General features: G+C 40.9%; 1 protein-coding gene across 3 annotated transcripts in view; it reads left to right on the forward strand.

The window, feature by feature from the left end:
• The window catches only part of slc38a9 (solute carrier family 38 member 9), a 46078-nt gene that overhangs the window by 13846 nt on the left and 14225 nt on the right, over positions 1-18007 (forward strand). For 2 of the 3 annotated variants that reach the window (XM_075455949.1, XM_075455948.1), the window contains 9 exons: positions 2354-2496; positions 8061-8190; positions 12582-12700; positions 12814-12877; positions 13035-13128; positions 13986-14156; positions 15584-15643; positions 17545-17754; positions 17870-17977. In XM_075455949.1, the coding sequence (XP_075312064.1) occupies positions 2399-2496; positions 8061-8190; positions 12582-12700; positions 12814-12877; positions 13035-13128; positions 13986-14156; positions 15584-15643; positions 17545-17754; positions 17870-17977 (1054 nt within the window). In that variant the 5' untranslated portion in view covers positions 2354-2398. The remainder of the gene's footprint in view (positions 1-2353; positions 2497-8060; positions 8191-12581; positions 12701-12813; positions 12878-13034; positions 13129-13985; positions 14157-15583; positions 15644-17544; positions 17755-17869; positions 17978-18007) is intronic. The other variant, XM_075455950.1, reaches the window with a different exon arrangement.

Consider the following 18007-nt stretch of genomic DNA (forward strand, 5'->3'; position numbering starts at 1 on the left):
ATTAACTGCGACTTGTTTTGTAAACACTAGATTAACGAGATGTTCAATGTACAGAAACGTTTCCAATGTTTTGATGTATGCTAAAGCTTATGTTTAAGTATTTAGTTGTCATTTGATTTTAGCCCAACGACACATTTAAGCCATTAACATTGTGATTGCAAGGTGTACATGTCCTGGTTAGATTACAGCCATTATCAATGTGTCTAAAGTGTAGACTGTAACTTGAAATAAATGCTTTTTACTGTTTAGTTTATTTACCTTTATTTATTTTACAGGTCCTGCATTCACGGAGACTCTGTGAGCCTCCACTTACTCCATGGGGGATCCTAACACCATCGGGGCAAGTCTGTTCGGCCCACTGCACCTGTATGGCCGGTGTAGCGGAGTCGCGCACCCATGTTGGAGCCCTGCTCTTCATGGTCGATGCCTGTGTCCGGCTAAAGGAGAAGGCCACGGTCACAGATGAGCCAGCGTACTGGAAGCTCCCAAGCAGCATCAACAAGGTGCAACCAGAGATTTGGTCACCAGATCAATTTTATATCTGCAGCAGCCACATGCAGATTTGGGGCTTGTGGACAGACCCTCCGCTGACACGCCATGGTTTTGCTCTTCTTGTGCTGAATAGGGTTTTTTTGTTCTTTTGCACTAGTAACAGTATTATTTTATTATTATTGCTTGTTGTCAATGTTTACATGCTGGAAATTTTTATACTTTGAATGTACACATGTTCTTCTGCACTGTTAACTTTTCCTAGAGGTATATTGCATTCTGCACCTTGCGCCCGTATTCTTTTTTCCTGTTCTGTTAATAAACATTGTTAAGCCATATCAAGTTGTTTCAAGCATTTATTTCAAACAAATTAAAAAGTAATGAACAAGGCACTCAAACATTTATTTCAAACAAAGTAATAAATCAAGTAATAAGTAACATAACAAGTAATAATAGCAATTGTGGCCTAATCGCAGGGTTGGTGTCCAGTCAGGATGGTTCTCCAACATCTCTTATGATGGCTTACCTACAACAGAATAAATAGTTTATGAAAAAATATATGCAATCAATGGCAAACCCATCACAGAATACATGCAAAATAAAGATAAAGCCTGAGAGGGTAACGCTGCTCATGGTATAACAAAAGGGCTGAGGGGGTACATATTAACACATTAGCCACATTAGGGGTAGTTAACATTAATTTTCGAAGAGGCAACAGTTCGCTAGTTAGTTAGGCAGCAACGGTAAAACAACGGTTGCAACAACACAAGGTAACTTCGTAGCTAACAACATAAAGAGATTTTTAGAGAACGTACCCGAGTGAAAATGCAGAGAACACACTCTCATCGACGGAGGGGTGCAATCGAAAGTAAGGTCCTTTCTTCTTATTGCAGCCAACCAAGCAATCCAGCGTCTCCTCGTCAGGTCAGACGCCTGCTCTCCCTGATGCTGCATCCATTTAGGAAACCGAAAAAAATGTATTTCGTTGTTCCTATGTTTCCCAAACGTATTATGTGAGGTACTGGAACAGTTCTTCACACAGCAGTGATTTCCAGGCATGTTCTTGCAATTCTGCACTGTTTAAACTTACTGATTTAAAAACACCCGCTTACAATGTAAACGAACGGAGAGAATGACGTTTTCACGCTAGCATCCTGCCAACATGGCGGATAGGGGCGGGGCTCTGTACTATGACGACAACTCCTCATTCTCAATATGGCTGCAGCTGCTAGTCATGGGTATCACCTTAAATTAAAGGCTGTTTGTCTTAACTGGGATCTTTACCACCTGCAAAAATATCTAATGACCATGCACAGTAACATCTGGCACATGTAAATAATGTAGTCCAGTCCTTGCGGTTCCATTTTCCTATTTAAATTGTTCAGGCTCTTTCTTTCTCCTGAACACACAGCTCCTCCTTCTTCCCTGGGCGTTTCATGGCTGCCCACCGCTCCAGGTTGGCATCTGTCTCTGAGTGTGTGACCCTGTGCATGTGCGTGTGTCAACAGGTGCCAACCTGGATGGGTTAAAAGCGGAGGACAAATTTCGTGTGTATGCATGTATGCATGACAATAAATCTGATCTTAATCTTAATCTTAATCTTCTGGTTGATTATTGTAATTCAGTTCTCTCTGGTTTTCCTTTCAAGCTCTGCAATAAACTTTAGCTCGCTGAGTTTCAGCGTGCATCATAACCAGAAGGAAAACCTTAACTGAGCTTCATATGTGCAAACCCAGCCTTATGCCTTTTAGAAGATGGGGAGATGGGGAAGAGGTTATCTTCAGTGTTATTGTATGGCAGAAATAATGTTTCATGGTTGTTTTAAGTGTCTGGTAAGATCCTACAACATTCTATGTCCTCCCAGACAGGTGATGAGTTGAGAGGCCTTAACAGAAAGTTTGGGAGAATCATGGAGGACGACTGCAAGCCTTTGCTGAGCTCGGAGCACACAGGAGAGAGTTACGCACACAGAGGCTCCGCTGACTCTCTGGACTTCAAGGCTAAAAGGTACAGTGAACTAACCAATATGCAGTATTCCCGACAGGAATTTCTCCACAAGGAGTGGAAGTGAATACTTTGTCCTATCTCTATGGGGCATGTGTTTATCATCCTGTTCTTGAGCTGGCATGATTAGCGCCTCTGTACTGTCTTTCATACTAGCCTAGCCACTCATAAGACACCTCTTCAGTCCGTTGGTGGTACACGCCGTGCGGAGGCTTATCCTTCCACGGTGGTTCCTCCTCTTCCATGGGTTTCAGCTGCCCGACGCACACACTAAGTAGTTCATCACTGGGGGCCATCATCCTGATGTATTCCTGGATATTTGTTGTTTCATCCTGTATTGTGGCTCTGACGCTCACTAGCCCTTGGCCTCTCTCCTTTGGCTTACTGTACAATCTCAGGGTGCTGGACTTGGGATGAAACCCTCTTGTGAGGAGCTTTCTTGTCTTGATATCAGTGGCTTCCTTTTCCTCCTTTGGCCAGGTTATTATACCAGCAGGGTATCTGATGACTGGCATATGTGTTGATGACTTGGACTTTGTTCTTTCCATTCAGCTGACTCTTCAGGACCTGCCTTACTCTTTGTAGATACTTGGCTGTGGTTGACTTCCTTATGGCCTCCTCATGGTTGCCATTTGACTGTTGGATCCCAAGGTATTTATAGCTGTCCTCAAAGTATGCGATGGTCCCTTTTGGTAGTTCGACCCCTTCAGTTGTGATCACCCTTCTTCTCTTTGATATAATTTGGCTGCATTTATCTGGTCCCAATTACATATCTTTGCTGTCTACCCTAGTGAGGTGTATCAGTGAGTCTATGTTTCGCTCAGTCCTGGCATACAACTTGATGTCATCCATGTAGAGGAGATGGCTGATGGTTGCTCCACTTCTGAGGCGGTTTTCATAGCCACTCTTTGGGATGTTGTGGCTAAGGGGGTTCAGGCCTGTGTAGAACAGCACTAGGTAGATGCTGCTCTTGATAATGACGTGCAGTTGGCTTGGAATTGGCCTCCAGGGCTGTCTTCCACAATCCCATTGAGGTCTTAATGCAGGCTCTTAGCATCTTTTGATTTTTGTCGTGTTTCAAGCATTCCAGTATCCATGTGTGCAGCATTGAGTCATAGGCGTTTGTGCACAGATTTGTATGTCTGATTCTACAGTCTTGAGTTACAGTTCTGTTGAACAGTAGCTTGTTTAGCTCCTCCATTGTTACTTCCAATTGCCCTCTGGGCCCTGCTCATTTATTGAGCCACTTGCCTCCTCATCTAATTCACTATGATGAAAGCCACCACACATTTGTAAAAAAATATGCTACTTTTTGCTACAGACATTGAAGGACCTTAGCTTCCTCAAGAAGTGCAGTCTGTTATGTCCTTACTCGAAGACAGCCTCAGTGTTTTATTTCCAGTCCATTCTGCTGTCGCAGGTATCCTCACAGGTATCTGTATTCCTCAACCACATCCACGTGCTCCTCTAGGACGTAGACAGCGTTTGGCTCATTCCTGGTATTCCTATAATCCAAAATCATCTCTTTTGTTTTGTTTGCGATCAAGATGAGGTGACTGTAAGTAAAATGTATTTGTATAGCGCTTTTCACAGATAAAATCACAAAGTGCTTCACAGAGAAAAATGCAGGATCAACAGCAGCATCAATGTTATAAAAAACAATGCAAAAAAATAATATACCAGTGAAGGGAGCAGAGAAGAGGGGTGACATGGGAAAATTTCTTCGATCTTGTAAGTAACCTAGCAGCAGCATTTTGGATGGACTGGAGGCGGTGGAGGACAATTTTGATGAGTGAAGAGAAAAGTGCATTACAGTAGTCAATACGAGAAGAGATGAAGGCATGGATGAGCATCTCCATCTCAGTAGGGGAGACCACACCCCTGAGTTTACTGACATTGCACAGATGAAAGAAAAATGTTTTCGTCAGTGATTTAATATGACTGTCAAATGACAGAGATTTGTCAAATATCACTCCTAGGTTTCTAAGGCTTGGGTGGACAGCAAGTGACAGGGGCCCAAGGTTTAGCTTAATCATAGGTAGACTATTGTCAGAAGCTATGATTAACACCTCTGTCTTGTTGGTATTTAACTGTAGAAAGTTTTCTGCCATCCAATTATTTATGGCATCAATGCAGTTGAGGAGCCTTGAAAGACTGGCTATCTCGTTTTGTTTAAAAGTTAAATGAAGTTGTATATCATCTGCATCAAAGTGATATTTGATGTTAAATACTGCGTATAATCCGACCCAGAGGATTAATATAAAGGATGAATAGTATGGAGCCTAACACTGAACTCTGCGGAACACCACATGACAGAGGTGAGGATGTAGAGAGAAAGCCCCCTTATGAAACTGCAAAGCTCCTATCAGTAAGATATGACGTAAACCAGTCCAGGGCAATACCTGAAATGCCCACCCAGTCGTGTCATCTCTTGATCAGTAGATGATGATCAACAGTGTCAAAGACTGAGCTAAGGTCAAGGAGCACAAGTGATGAGCAGTATCCAGCGTCAGAGGCCATCTGAATGTCGTTATGCATTCTTAACAGAGCTGTCTCTGTTGAATACCTTTTCCTAAAACCAGACTGAAATGTGTCGTAAAGATCCAAATTTTCAATAAAAGCTGTGAGTTGGTTAGCCACAGCCTTTGCTAATATTTTAGATAAAAACGGCAATTTTGATATGGGCCAGTAATTCTACAAAACTGATGGGTCAAGATTAGGCTTCTTTACTATAGGTTGTATAATAGCTTGCTTACAATAGGATGGGACACAGCCTGTAGCTAGTGATGCATTGACGAGCTAATACAGCAGGCCCGTTGGAGTAGGATTTTTAGGAACAATGAAGATGGAATTAAGTCCAGAGGGCTATGGGAAATTTTCATTTTCTTGATAATACCAAACAGATCATGGAGGCTAATGGGATTGAAAGCCTCAAAAATATTAGGCCCAGATGGAGGAAGGCTTTCGGTATGAAAGTGTGGTCCATATTGAATATTAGACCTCATAGTATTTACTTTTTCAACAAAAAACGAGAGAAAATTATCACAGTCACTTTGGGAAGATGATGGTACAACAGTGGCAGAAGATGAAACAAGGTTACTGATGGTGTCAAATAAAACCTTAGGGTTTCTCTTAGAGGAAGAGATTAAGTCAGCAAAGTAAGCAGTCCGGGTTTCCTTGACTAGGTTATTAAAATCATGCATGAGTTCCTTAAGAACCAGACGGTGTATTTCAAGGCCAGTGGATTTCCACAGGCGTTCAGTCTTGCGGCACTGCCTTAGACTACGAACAGCGTCCGTCATCCAAGGAGAAGAGCCACAGATTGCCTTAGATCTTATCTTTAAGGGAGCCACTTCATCCAGCACAACAGAACAGCAGTCATTGAATGACTGCATTAAGAGTTCAGCATCATTACCCTTAGTATTAAAATCAAAATCAAACCGTGTAGTGAAATGTTCCACAGTTTTTTGACTAATTTTTGTTCAGACATGGGACTGTCCCCACACCATGTCACAAAGTGATTGATCAGTTCCCTGTACTCAGCCTCTTGTCTATCACTGATACACCCAACAGCTGCAGAGTTATCTGACTATGTCTGGAGATGACAGGGCTCTGAGTCGTCAGACACATAATCCTTCAGTCCTACAAACTGTGGCCTGTTTGTCAGATAGTCAATAATCCAGGTAGTTTTGGAAGCATCCACCTGTATTTTCTGGAGCTTCTTACATAACAGGGCAGGCTGAATTGTATTCGAATTACAGAAGAAATCAAAGAAAAAAACATGATTATTGTGTCTGGCATCTTTTATCCCAGTCCCAGGACGATAAGTTAACTGCAGTGGGCAGTGAAAGGTGTTCACTTGCTTACTTAGTGGAGCAAGTAACAGTCTCTAGGATTTTCATGATGTGGGATTTTAGGGCAACTGGTCTGTAGTCACTTAGGACAGGACAGCAGACTGGACTGGAACTTTCTCCTGACTCAGGCTAAGGTTGAAGAGGTGCTGTGAAATCTCACATAGCTGTTCTGTGCAGTCCTTCAGGACCCTGGGGCTGACACCTTCTGGAGATGCAGATGCACGTTGTCCAAGATAAATTATTTTCTTTTAAGAAAAAGGATTGATGTGATGTGCACCAAGACAAGACAAGACGGACTCAAATCAAGAATAAAAAAAAGTCAACAACGTATGGACAAAAGGGGGCTTGTGGTCAGATTAGCCTGATAATTTGTCTGCCTGAACGAACAGGAAACTGGACTAAGCTGCTCCAACAAAGCCAAACCAAATTTTAATTTTAATTTTTTTCTGTGGATATGAAATCGCTTATGGGCGGTTATAGTCCTCATTTTCAAATATGGAGAATTATTTACAGTTTAATTGTAGCCGTGTTGGTCAGACAGCATAAAAAGCAAAATAGTAGACGATCACCAAGTTTGAAGTCCTCAATGCACATTCACTTGAAAGTGAAACTTGTGTTTGAAATCTTCTTATTTTTCTTGACAATGAATGTAAGAAGAAATACATAATATACAAAAAAGCAAAAGGTTTAACCTCTTAATTTAATTTTCTTCAGACTTAGGATTCATTGGATGATGAGAACTCTGTCGGTTTTCCAGAAAACCCTTTTAGCAGTTGTTTTACTGTTTTTCAAATTAAGTTCAGGTTGTAGGTTTGAGTTGTTTTTTTTTAAAAAGCCCCTTTGGTCTGGATGGATTAGAATATGCAATAAATGAGATCCATTTATGGAAATATGTCAGAGTAAACCAAGTTGACCTTCAGTTTTTCTTCTGAGGCCATGCTGGAGCTGCTAGCTGGCTGCCGGTTGTCATTTACTCGCTCCTTCATATCCTCATAAGCCTCCATGTTTCCATTTGCTGACAGTCTATTGCTTGATGATAAAGAAGGTCCTTTCCATGGGCTTGGCTTTCTGGAAGCCTCTTAGAATGTTTAGATGCAAGTGTGAACATGTAAGTTTGGCACCACCCTGTCATCATTCTCCGCTGTATTAACACTTTGTGTGAATTTTAATTCAGTTCGGTATTTCTCATTGAGCAGCGAGCTTTCTAGCACATTAAAAATGGTAAACACTCCCTTCCAGCAGGCCACACATACATATGTCTGTGTGTAAATACAACAATTGTCTTTGGACAATAAATGAATGTTGTTTTTATATTTGGTAACATTTCTAAATTGGTACACATAGTTGAGTGTTTATATTTCTCATTTCCACCATACAATATATATCTATATTATACTACATTAACAGGTTTGAATGCGTCTGAAGAATATTCTCAGACACATTTTCATATTCAGCAAATACAACTTTTGTTTACTGGCTGGTTGAATTTGAATCTGTTAGCTTTACTTCAGTTACTTTTGTTTCATTCTAATCTTGCTTTAGCTTGAATACATGCAACGTTTCTGCATACTAATGTGGTTTGTTCAGTATGTACTCTAGATATGCCCATTTTCAAGGCAGGCAGATGTAATGAAATAAAGTGATTGTGCTATTAAATGGATTCTGGGAATTGTTTGATTAAAGCTGGAACTTGTGATATTTGTGTACTTGTAGGCCCTTCCACGTGGAGCCCAGGAACATTGTAGATGATGACCCACAGGAGAGAATCTCTGCTGAGGCTGCCATCCTCAACAGCAGAGTCCATTACTACAGCAGACTGACGGGCTCCTCTGACAGACTGTTGGTAGGTCAAGTCACATGTAGTTGCTATAGTTATGAATGCAATATAACCATATTTCATGAGCACGTGTGTTAACTTATGTTACTGAAACTGTATAATGATGATTATCAGTGCATTTTATGTATAGTGCTATTTTCAGAACATTCAACAACCTTACATTAATTAGAAATGTTAACAAAGATGTTACCAGAAAAAAAAACATGAGACAACATTGCTTGCACATAAAGAGCAGTACTGAAAATGTATGTTTTGTGCAGAACAGTTTTTCGTGAAGAATGTTTTGCTGCCTTCGATGTGCTACTTGACCCTCGTTGTTGTTAGAATTGAAGTCTGGGGTCGGATGTCCAGAGCACACAGGAAGGAGTGTGGTGATAGGGAATTTTGTTGTGGTGACAAAGTGTCCGGTTATGGAGGAATTTGTTGGTGTGGTGAACATTTTTTAAATGAATCTAATGGCGCTTTTCCACTAGCTCGCTTCGGCTCGGCTCGGCGTGCTATTGCGTGTTTCCACTAGCACGCAGTACCTACAACCGGGACGATTTTCCGTATAACCTCAGCCCTGGTTCCAAGCGGGCTGAAGCATTACTAAAACGTGACGTCAGCCGACTGCCTTCCACTGATTGGGCGATGAGTGTCGTCACTGGAAGCGTCATAACGCGGATAATAAAAGCTAGCGTTAGCAACCGTTAGCTTACCTCCAAACGTCGTCTTTTTGAAGCTCGTCTTTGATCTTGAGCGTCACACTGCTCTATGTATAACAAAACTCTCTGGTACTTTTCAATCCTGTTTTGTCTGGTGGCCAGGAGTCTTCTCTGGCTCTCTTCTCTTGCCTTCTGTGCGACAAAAAGCCACAGGGTGAGCAGCAACACGCGCAGCCGTGTTACGACGACCCCGCCCACGTCGAGGAGGCACGAAGTTTAATGGAAACACAACCAAACCGAGCCGTGACGAGCTAGTGGAAAAGCGCCATTATTAGATTGGATTAGATTAGATTCAACTTTATTGTCATTGCACTTGTCTCAGGTACAGGCAACGAAATGCAGATTGCATCTAACCACAAGTACATAAGCAGTACTTGTAGTATGATAGGATATATACAAAAGTATAGGTATGTACAGTGGACTATAACTATATGGTAAGTGTAATCATACTGTATGTACAGTGGTGCAGATTATTACTGGGTATATGCAATGGGCGGGGGGATGAACGATTTACAATATTGCTCTAATTTTTTATGGACCTCGGATCCTACGTCTCACCTTATTCCTTACCGGTGGGTTAGCTAGGTACCTACCTGCTACAGACGACTTCCAGCAGTAACCGTGACCCACCTGGAAACGGCTCTCTGGATCCAACCATCACATCGCCTTGACAGACAACATTCCTCCCTTCCACCACTGTTTCTCGAACTTCACTCGGAGTTTCCACCAAGAGGTATTCTGACTAGCAGTTAGCAGTTAGCACTGGCCACGGTTGTGGCCTAGCAGTCATCGGCCGACGGGACCAGGAGCTGTCCCCCATCCGGCTGCCCACAACAACATCCTGCAAGTGTCTTACAGTTAGATGTAAGCCCCCCTTTTCCATGACTGTTCTCCTCATCTACCAGCCCCCTACACCCAACTCCCCTTTTATCCTGGAAATGTCTGATCTCCTCACAACGCTCTGCACTACCTCTGCCAATACCATAATCCTGGGAGATTTAAATATTCATATCGACACCCCTTCATGGCGCTCCGCTGCTGATTTCCTTCAGCTACTGGACTCCCTCAACCTACAACAACATGTCGATGTCCCCACACACTCGACCTGGTCATCACAAACTCCGCCCCCATCACCAACCCACAGGTTTACGATCTTGGTGTGTCTGATCACAAAGTTGTGTCAATGGAGTTGCCCTTCCCTTCTCCCCACTCTCTAGCATCTCCAGCAAGAACATCCAGAGACTGCAATACATTCAAAGCAGCGCTGCCAGGATCCTGTCAAAGGTCCGCAAATAATACCACATCACCCCGTTATGAGATCTTTACACTGGCTCCCCATCCCACTCAGAATTGAGTACAAGGGCTCCCTCCTCACTCATCAGTGCATTCACGGACATGCCCCCAATACCTAAAGGAATTACTCACCCTCCAGACCCCCTCATGCTCCCCCCGTTCTGCAACCAAGAACATCCTCCGAACCCCCAGAACCAAGCTCTGCATTATGGGCGATCAGGTCTATACCTCTGCAGCTCCGAGGCTGTGGAACACCACAACCACTGCTCAACCACAGGAGTTTACTGTGTGCCAATCATGACCTGAAACATCTGGTGAATCATGTCATTTTCAACTTGCCAGGTCAGAGGCAGTTAACAAGATGTTTTCCATGCCCTCTAATATGCATCAAGTCTTTAAACAGGCAAAAACCACCTCGAGTATATAATGGACACTCAACTTGTGACTTGGATAATGTTGATTTGTAGGAAGGGAATAGAATTATACAATATATCTGTGTATAATATTGCTTGTAAAGTTAATAAGAACTAAGGAATACTGACTGAATTTCAAAAGGATAGGATATTTGATTATTTTTGCAGTAAGGGAACATCTACATACAGAGGCTGTGATGCAAATGTGCAAAGATAGAGTTCTCAGGAAGCTTTTATAGGATAGGACCGCGTTTTTGCTGATATGAGTCCCTTCTGCCTTACTGGGAGCAGACAGTGGTGTTGATACCACCCATGCTGTTTAACTCATCAAGTTGAAATGTAAAACCGTATCTGGTCCATATCAAGTCCCAAAATTAGGTAAATGCAGGCTTAAATAAACACTATATGAAATTTGAATCTCTGTCATTGTTCAACAAAAACTAAGCAAAAATTAAGAAAAAAAATTAGCACAGAAATTCCACAATCACCAATTCTCACACACACTCATACGACATGTCTTAGTTTATAGTGTTACAGGCTATCCAGTGCTTTCACACACTGATGAATGCATTGATGGGCGTGGGGGGTTCAGTTTTTTGCCCAAGGACCATTCGACATGCAGTCTGGGGAAGCCAGGAGTCTAATCACGACCTCTAAACGCCGATTGGCAGATGACTGCTCTCCCTCCTAAGATACAGCTGCCCCCATTAATGTGTTAACTTGCATGTAAACTTGCAAGTTATTTGGTTGACACATCAGTGCCACTTCCAATAAATTACTGGCTAGAAAAGGCTGGTCTGAAATATATTAGGGAGGCACTAATTACTGCCCACAAGAAGGGCAAGTGGGGAGTTTTTAATTATTTTTTATATATATATATAAAATATTTATTTGGATATTCTTGAAGTAAATCCAGGTGGGTTTACTCTGGGATCTACTACAGTATTTGAATAAATATGCAGACATCCCAAGTCTCCCGGAAGGTCCGGGAGTCTCCCTGATATTGATAGTTAATCACGGATGCCCGCGAGTCGGATAAAATATCCCGGATTTTAGACTATTCGAGGGAGTTTTTTTTTTTTTTCAATGCGAGTGATAGCGTCCAGGTAACACAATAACTCGTGCACCATGCGCGTTTCGACTGCGCAGGCAGGAGAGAGGGGTGTGGGGACAGGTGTGAAACCTGTGCGTATGTGTCCAAAGCGATGCTCTGTTCAACGAGCGTTCAAGGCGACTGCTTGTCAGCTGATTGGTTTAGTCAACAAAATAAGCCAATAACGTTCGGTGTGGGAGGGCTTTGATTTACTCTCTGACAGTCACCTAAGTTACCCCTCAAAACTGTGCATCCTGCCAAATGGCAGAGGGTGAATCCTTGAGTAAAAAACGAAAATATAAGACTCATTTTACAGCAGAATATACTAAAGTATACCCATGTCTAGTGAAGGTGAAGAATTATGACACCGTGGCGAGGTGCACAGTATGCAATAGTGACTTCAGTATTGCCCACGGCGGACTTAGTGACTGTAAGACATGTGGAGGTAGGTGAAGGCGCCATCATCTGCATTTTATTTCTGTAGGTTAAATGCTATATATGTTATAAAATGTTATAAAATAAAGCAAAACGTATCAAATACTTATTTAAAGTATCAATACACATTTAGTTACTAAATTGTGTAGTTCTATATCTAACTAGCCAGCTACAGTATCTAACTATCTACATCCAGCCTGTCTAAGCCTTTTAAAAAATCCCCAATTTAATATGTTGATAAATAGGCAAAATTAGAGACCCCCAAAATTAAATAGGCGCGGGGGGGGGGGGGGGGGGGGGGGTTCGATAAGCATCTCCCTGAAATGAGTTTTTGGAACTTGGGATGTCTGAGTATGTAAATGTAACGCCTTTATTTTTTTTGTAATGGCTAATGTTACTGTAACTTGAGGACTTTGATTTTTGTATCTTTAGCATCTGTGGCTTTTTTCCCACCTTTAGAGTCCTCCAAACCATGTGATCCCCCAGCCAGAGGAGATCTACATCTACAGTCCACTTGGCACAGCTTTTAAGGTGGCAGACGGTGACTCTGCCTCTAAAAACCCAAGTATAATTACCATGTAAGCCCTATCAGCATCAGTCAGCCTGAGCAAAAATGTTTTCTTTTTCATAATGAAAATATGTTTGGGTGCCTTTATCATATCTTATTTATCATGCTTATCTCTCCTTGCAGCTTTGCTATATGGAACACAATGATGGGTACATCAATACTCAGTATACCATGGGGTATTAAGCAGGTGATTTGCTTTAGTTCTCACAGCTTAGATACCCAGCTTGCTTAATGCCACATATAATATGACCTCAGTTATTTTTTAACAGCAAATACGGAGCTTGTGTGTACATAAATTAGTCCTAAAAACTAAATAAATCTTTTTTTTATCTGCATCTCCTCAGGCGGGTTTCACTCTGGGGATCCTCATCCTCATCTTCACTGGCCTGCTCATGCTTTACTGTTGTTACATCGTCCTTAAATCACCAAAGGGAATAAGTATGTTTTGCAACTTGTCCTCTTCCTTTACCAAATCAAACAAACTTGTTTTAATTTTGTAGAAATTTAACAAAATGTATAAAACGACCTGTCCAGGGTGTACCCTGCCTCTTGCCCAATGACAGCTGGGCTAGGCTCCAGACCCCCCGCAAACCTGAGTTGGATTAGGCGGGTATAGAAAATGGGTGGATGGATGTATAAAGAGTTCATTCTTTGCCAACCTTAGTGATGTATGCGGCCTCTTCCTTCAACTGTACTTCCACCAAAAAGCAGACCATAATCGTCTATCCAAAACATGTGTAACCATTTACATACTGAGCTGTAAATGGTACAAATAAGTATTTAGTTGGGAGTAATTTTGTCATTGTAAAATTTACATTATTGTTGTCTTGTTCGTCTCCATGACGTAGTTGCATACTACTGCTGTTACGCGCCAGGGGCCCAGTACATCCGTCTTCGGCGTTAAATTTACATTGAATCATGGTCTGCGACGGTCAGGGATTCCTCATCACAGAGTGGTGTTCAGTTTTCTTGCTGTGATGATCAGTCGTATGGCTGTTTAGCAGCCACTATTGCCAGATTGATGATAGAAGTAAGCTTACAAACAGCAGGTTGAGAGTATATCAGAAGTTGGAAAAAATAAAACATAAATTAATATTTGAGTTTGATTCACTGAGAAAAAATACTGCAGCCTATCTGCTGACCTAATCTAACGTTACACCTGAGCCTGAAAGTGAACATATTTAAACTTAAAGGTTGGTTTCTCTCTATAACATACCCTGGAAATTGGAGTTTTATTCTCTATTATTTCACAGTTGATTTTATGAAAGAATATCTTCTCTGTGTTTTGTTTTTAGTCGGCGAGAACACAACCGACTGGGAATTCCCTGATGTTTGTAGGTACTACTTTGGCAAGTTCGGCCAGTGGTCCAGTTTGATCTTTTCCATGGTGTCACTTATTGGCGCCATGGTGGTCTACTGGGTCCTCATGTCAAATTTCCTCTACAACACTGGGCAATTTATCTACAGTAAGTGACAATGACAAAGACAGAAGTGTCCCATTAACATGTTGTTTGGCACTGTTCCTCTGCTGTGGTTACTCTTTTCTACTATATAATTCAGTTAAATTTAATTTATGTACATCGCATCAATTCAACAACAAAAGTAATCTAAAGAAACTTTAAAGACATATTTTATGGGAAATTAGCTTTTTTTCTGTGCTTGAGAGCATAAATTTGGATGTCTGAAGGTAATTTGTTTATTGAATGCTTTCTAAATGAATGGTTCCATTCTATGATAAAGACAACCTGCAGTGGTATGGATAAGTTGTGTTTTTGGCACAAAAATGGTCCTCTCCTCATTCTCCTTGCTGTATTGAACGTTGTGTACTGCTCTTGGTGTGTTAACAGTGAGTTATCGACATGTTTCTGATAAAGATGCAAGTTTCCAAGTAAAATTATTTAATGACGTTATTTCATACAAAAAGTTTAAATGCAAGAAGTAATGAAACAAATTCATTACTATGAGACACATTCGTCAAACTGTTCACATCTTTAACTTGGTCCATTACTGTTGATGAGAAAACATTGTTTACGAGCATTTGTTGCTAATTTATAGCTACACTGCTAAACTATTTCCCTCTCGGATCAATAGATGGCGAGATGGGAGCGTTTTTGGTATGACTGGAGGAAAAGCTTCATCATATTTACTTTTACTGTATTAAATTGTACACTGGATACCCAGGTTTTGTTGACCGGTAATGTACGTAAACCCCCTGTATGATATAAATCTTTGTCAGTCACACCCAGCAAGACACTGTGTCCTCAGCCAACGTACAAACATATATAACTGATCCTTCATTGATGTCTTGTGGTACCGTGATGGTTGAACCTCTCTGGGTGCTCCCCCTTTGGCTTGCTCAGCTGTTATTGTTCATGATAAGGAAAAGCCACAGCATTTCTCAACAACAACCCCAGAAAGATATGGGAGGAGTGCTCACTCTCGGCCCCTCTGAACCGCCTGGTCTAAAGAAAACTGTTTTAGTAGGCGTGAAAGAAGGGCCACTTTGCTTAAACCAACAGACATGACTTCAGATTACTAGTTTAGTTTGTCTAGTTTAGCTTATAATAGTTCTGTTATAATTGTAATAGTTCTGTTATAATTTTCTTAGCAGATTCAGTGAAGTATCTATTTTTATGTATGTCTTTGTTCACTACAGTTACTTGTGTTCATTCCTGACAAAATGTGCCAAATATAGAGGGGGATTGGGGGTGTGAATAGATGAATTTGTCCTTTTGAAAAGAGTGAATAAATAGCACTAATGACATGCCACATCTGAATAACTGTTTCTGAATTGTGGTAATTTAGCGAAAGTAAATGGAAAAAAAGAAGTGGTTGTAAGTTTAAAAAAAAAAATGTATTAATTTTTTAAGCTGATTGCTTCTTCTTTCTATAGACAAAGCCGTCCATGTCAACATGTCAGATTCAGACTTTGGGACTAATGGCTCAGATAGAGGTGAGTAATCTGCATCTTGAAACTTTAAGCTTTTACATAAATGAGGGTTTTAACAGCTTTAACATGGTAGTATTTAAGTCTTTTGTCTCTAGACTTTTCTTCAAGATCTAGGACCACTGCTTTGATGAGCAACCAGATTTTATACCAAAAATCATTTCTGACATGAACTTCTTTCCATTATTTTGGTGGAAACTGAACATGTTGATGGCATGTGTGAATGACCTCTCTGGTGCTTTTCCTTTACATTTTGTAATTGCGATCTGACCTGTTCAGATCTTGTGACATATAGTCATGAAAAAAAAGTACACCATCTTTCAATTTAAGGTTTTGCACACCAGGAAAGAAGAAAAAATTCTGGTTCTTACAAGGTCTTAAAATGAGGTGTGTATATATATAAAACCTAAGATGAACAACAGCATGACATATTACCCTCCATCATTATTTACTAAACAAAAGCTAAGCTAAAATACAAAAGCACGGTAGGAAAAAATCCTTTCTTAGAATTTAAGAGGGTAAGTAACAACCAGATGTTTCTAACCAAATACACTCAATTCATTAATCATCAGCAAATGTGAACACTGCTATGTGAATCAGTAGTTTTTTTCTCTTTGTTGGTCTGAGGCATTGAGGTATGTATGGACAATGGCAAGGAGGATAGACATTGGCACTGATCTTAAAGAAGCATTTGTTGCTGCCCATCATGACTTTATCCCCATTATTCACAAGTGGAACCATTCGAGACAGCTGCCAAACTTAGTAGACGACCCAGCAAATTATCCCCAAGGTCAGACTGTGGAAAGCAGAGAGAAACGGCAAAAACAATCAAGATCTTCATCTTGGACTCTGTAGGCCTCTGTTAGCATGTTAAATGTCCAAGTTCATGACAAGTGCAATTGGGAAAAGACTGAACAGGGGTTCCCTGGAGAGAGCCTTTTCTCTAAAAAGAACAGAAACTATGTTACTTTTAGAACAATGGGCCTCATGCAAGAACATTTTCGTATTTTATTCTAAATTTCTCTTACTTTTTTCGTAAGAAGGTCTCGTACGAACACGCCAAGTCAGATTCAACAAACGCTCTTAACTCTGCAAGGGTAAAGATCTGGTCCACTGTTCCACAACCTGGGGGAAAAGCCACACTGCTCCTGCTGAACCCGAGGTTCGACAATCGTATGGAGCCTCCTCTCCAACACCCTGGAGTAAACCTTCCCAGGGAGGCTGAGTAGTGTAATTCCCCCTGTAGTTGGACACACTCTGTGGTCCCCTTTCTTAAAAAAATGGTAACCACCACCCTGGTCTGCCACTCCAAAGGCATTGAGCCAGACCTCCATGCTACATTGAAGAGGCGTGTCAGCCAAGACAGTCCCACCATGTCCCGAACCTTTAGCATACTTCTTGCTTTTTTTGTCTGTTTACTGACAATGTGTATTTTGAGGCAACTACAGACTACAAGTCAATGGGTAGTTATATTCAAGCTTTTGATTGGTACTACCTATATGTATTATTATTATTTCTTCCATAAATTATAACATTAATGACAGAATAAATTTCTATGTATTTAACATTCAATTCAATTCAATTAAAAAATAATTTATTTATCCCAGAGGGAAATTAAATGTTGATGTAACTCAATTAAATCAAGGAGTTATTATAGATGCTGATGGCTGTGGGCAGGAAAGATTTCCTGTAGCGGTCCGTGTGTGACAACATGTACTGGTATAAGTGGTAAAATATTATTTCTTTATCAATTAAAATATCAGTTGTCTTTTAATTTTTTAATGTTGGTAAATGAACTGAAATATTTAAGTCCCACTTCCAGTACTTCCAGTAATGATTTTTTTATTTTGTAGAAAAATGAATCTGTTGACTCACTGTAAAAAATTCTTTGTTGATTTGTTCCCCAGTCATCTGTCCATACCCGAACACTAATCCTGGAGGGAACGATACCATCAGCATGCTGTACGTCAGTAACGTTGGAAATGATACCTCTGATGTCACCTCTTTTCAGCGCTATTGGAGTAAAACCAACACCATCCCCTTCTATCTCATTTTTCTGCTGCTGCCTCTGCTCTGCTTTCGCTCAGCTTCCTTCTTTGCAAGGTTCACCTTCTTGGGTAAGATCGAGTCAGACCATTGAAGAGTGGGTAGTGACTGATCTATATATATCCATATATATACTGTATATATGCTGCATGCTAAATCACTTATTTTTTATCCTATTTTATCAAGGTACTCTATCAGTTATCTACCTGATTGTGATGGTCACTATCAAGGTTGTCCGGCTTGGGTTCCACCTTGAATTTCATTGGTTTGATGCAGCCCAATTCTATGTACCAGGTAAACCTTCTGCCTTCGGCAGACAAATCT

Source organism: Odontesthes bonariensis, chromosome 22, assembly GCF_027942865.1.
Source record: "Odontesthes bonariensis isolate fOdoBon6 chromosome 22, fOdoBon6.hap1, whole genome shotgun sequence".
In the NCBI taxonomy this organism is placed as follows: Eukaryota; Metazoa; Chordata; class Actinopteri; order Atheriniformes; family Atherinopsidae; genus Odontesthes; species Odontesthes bonariensis.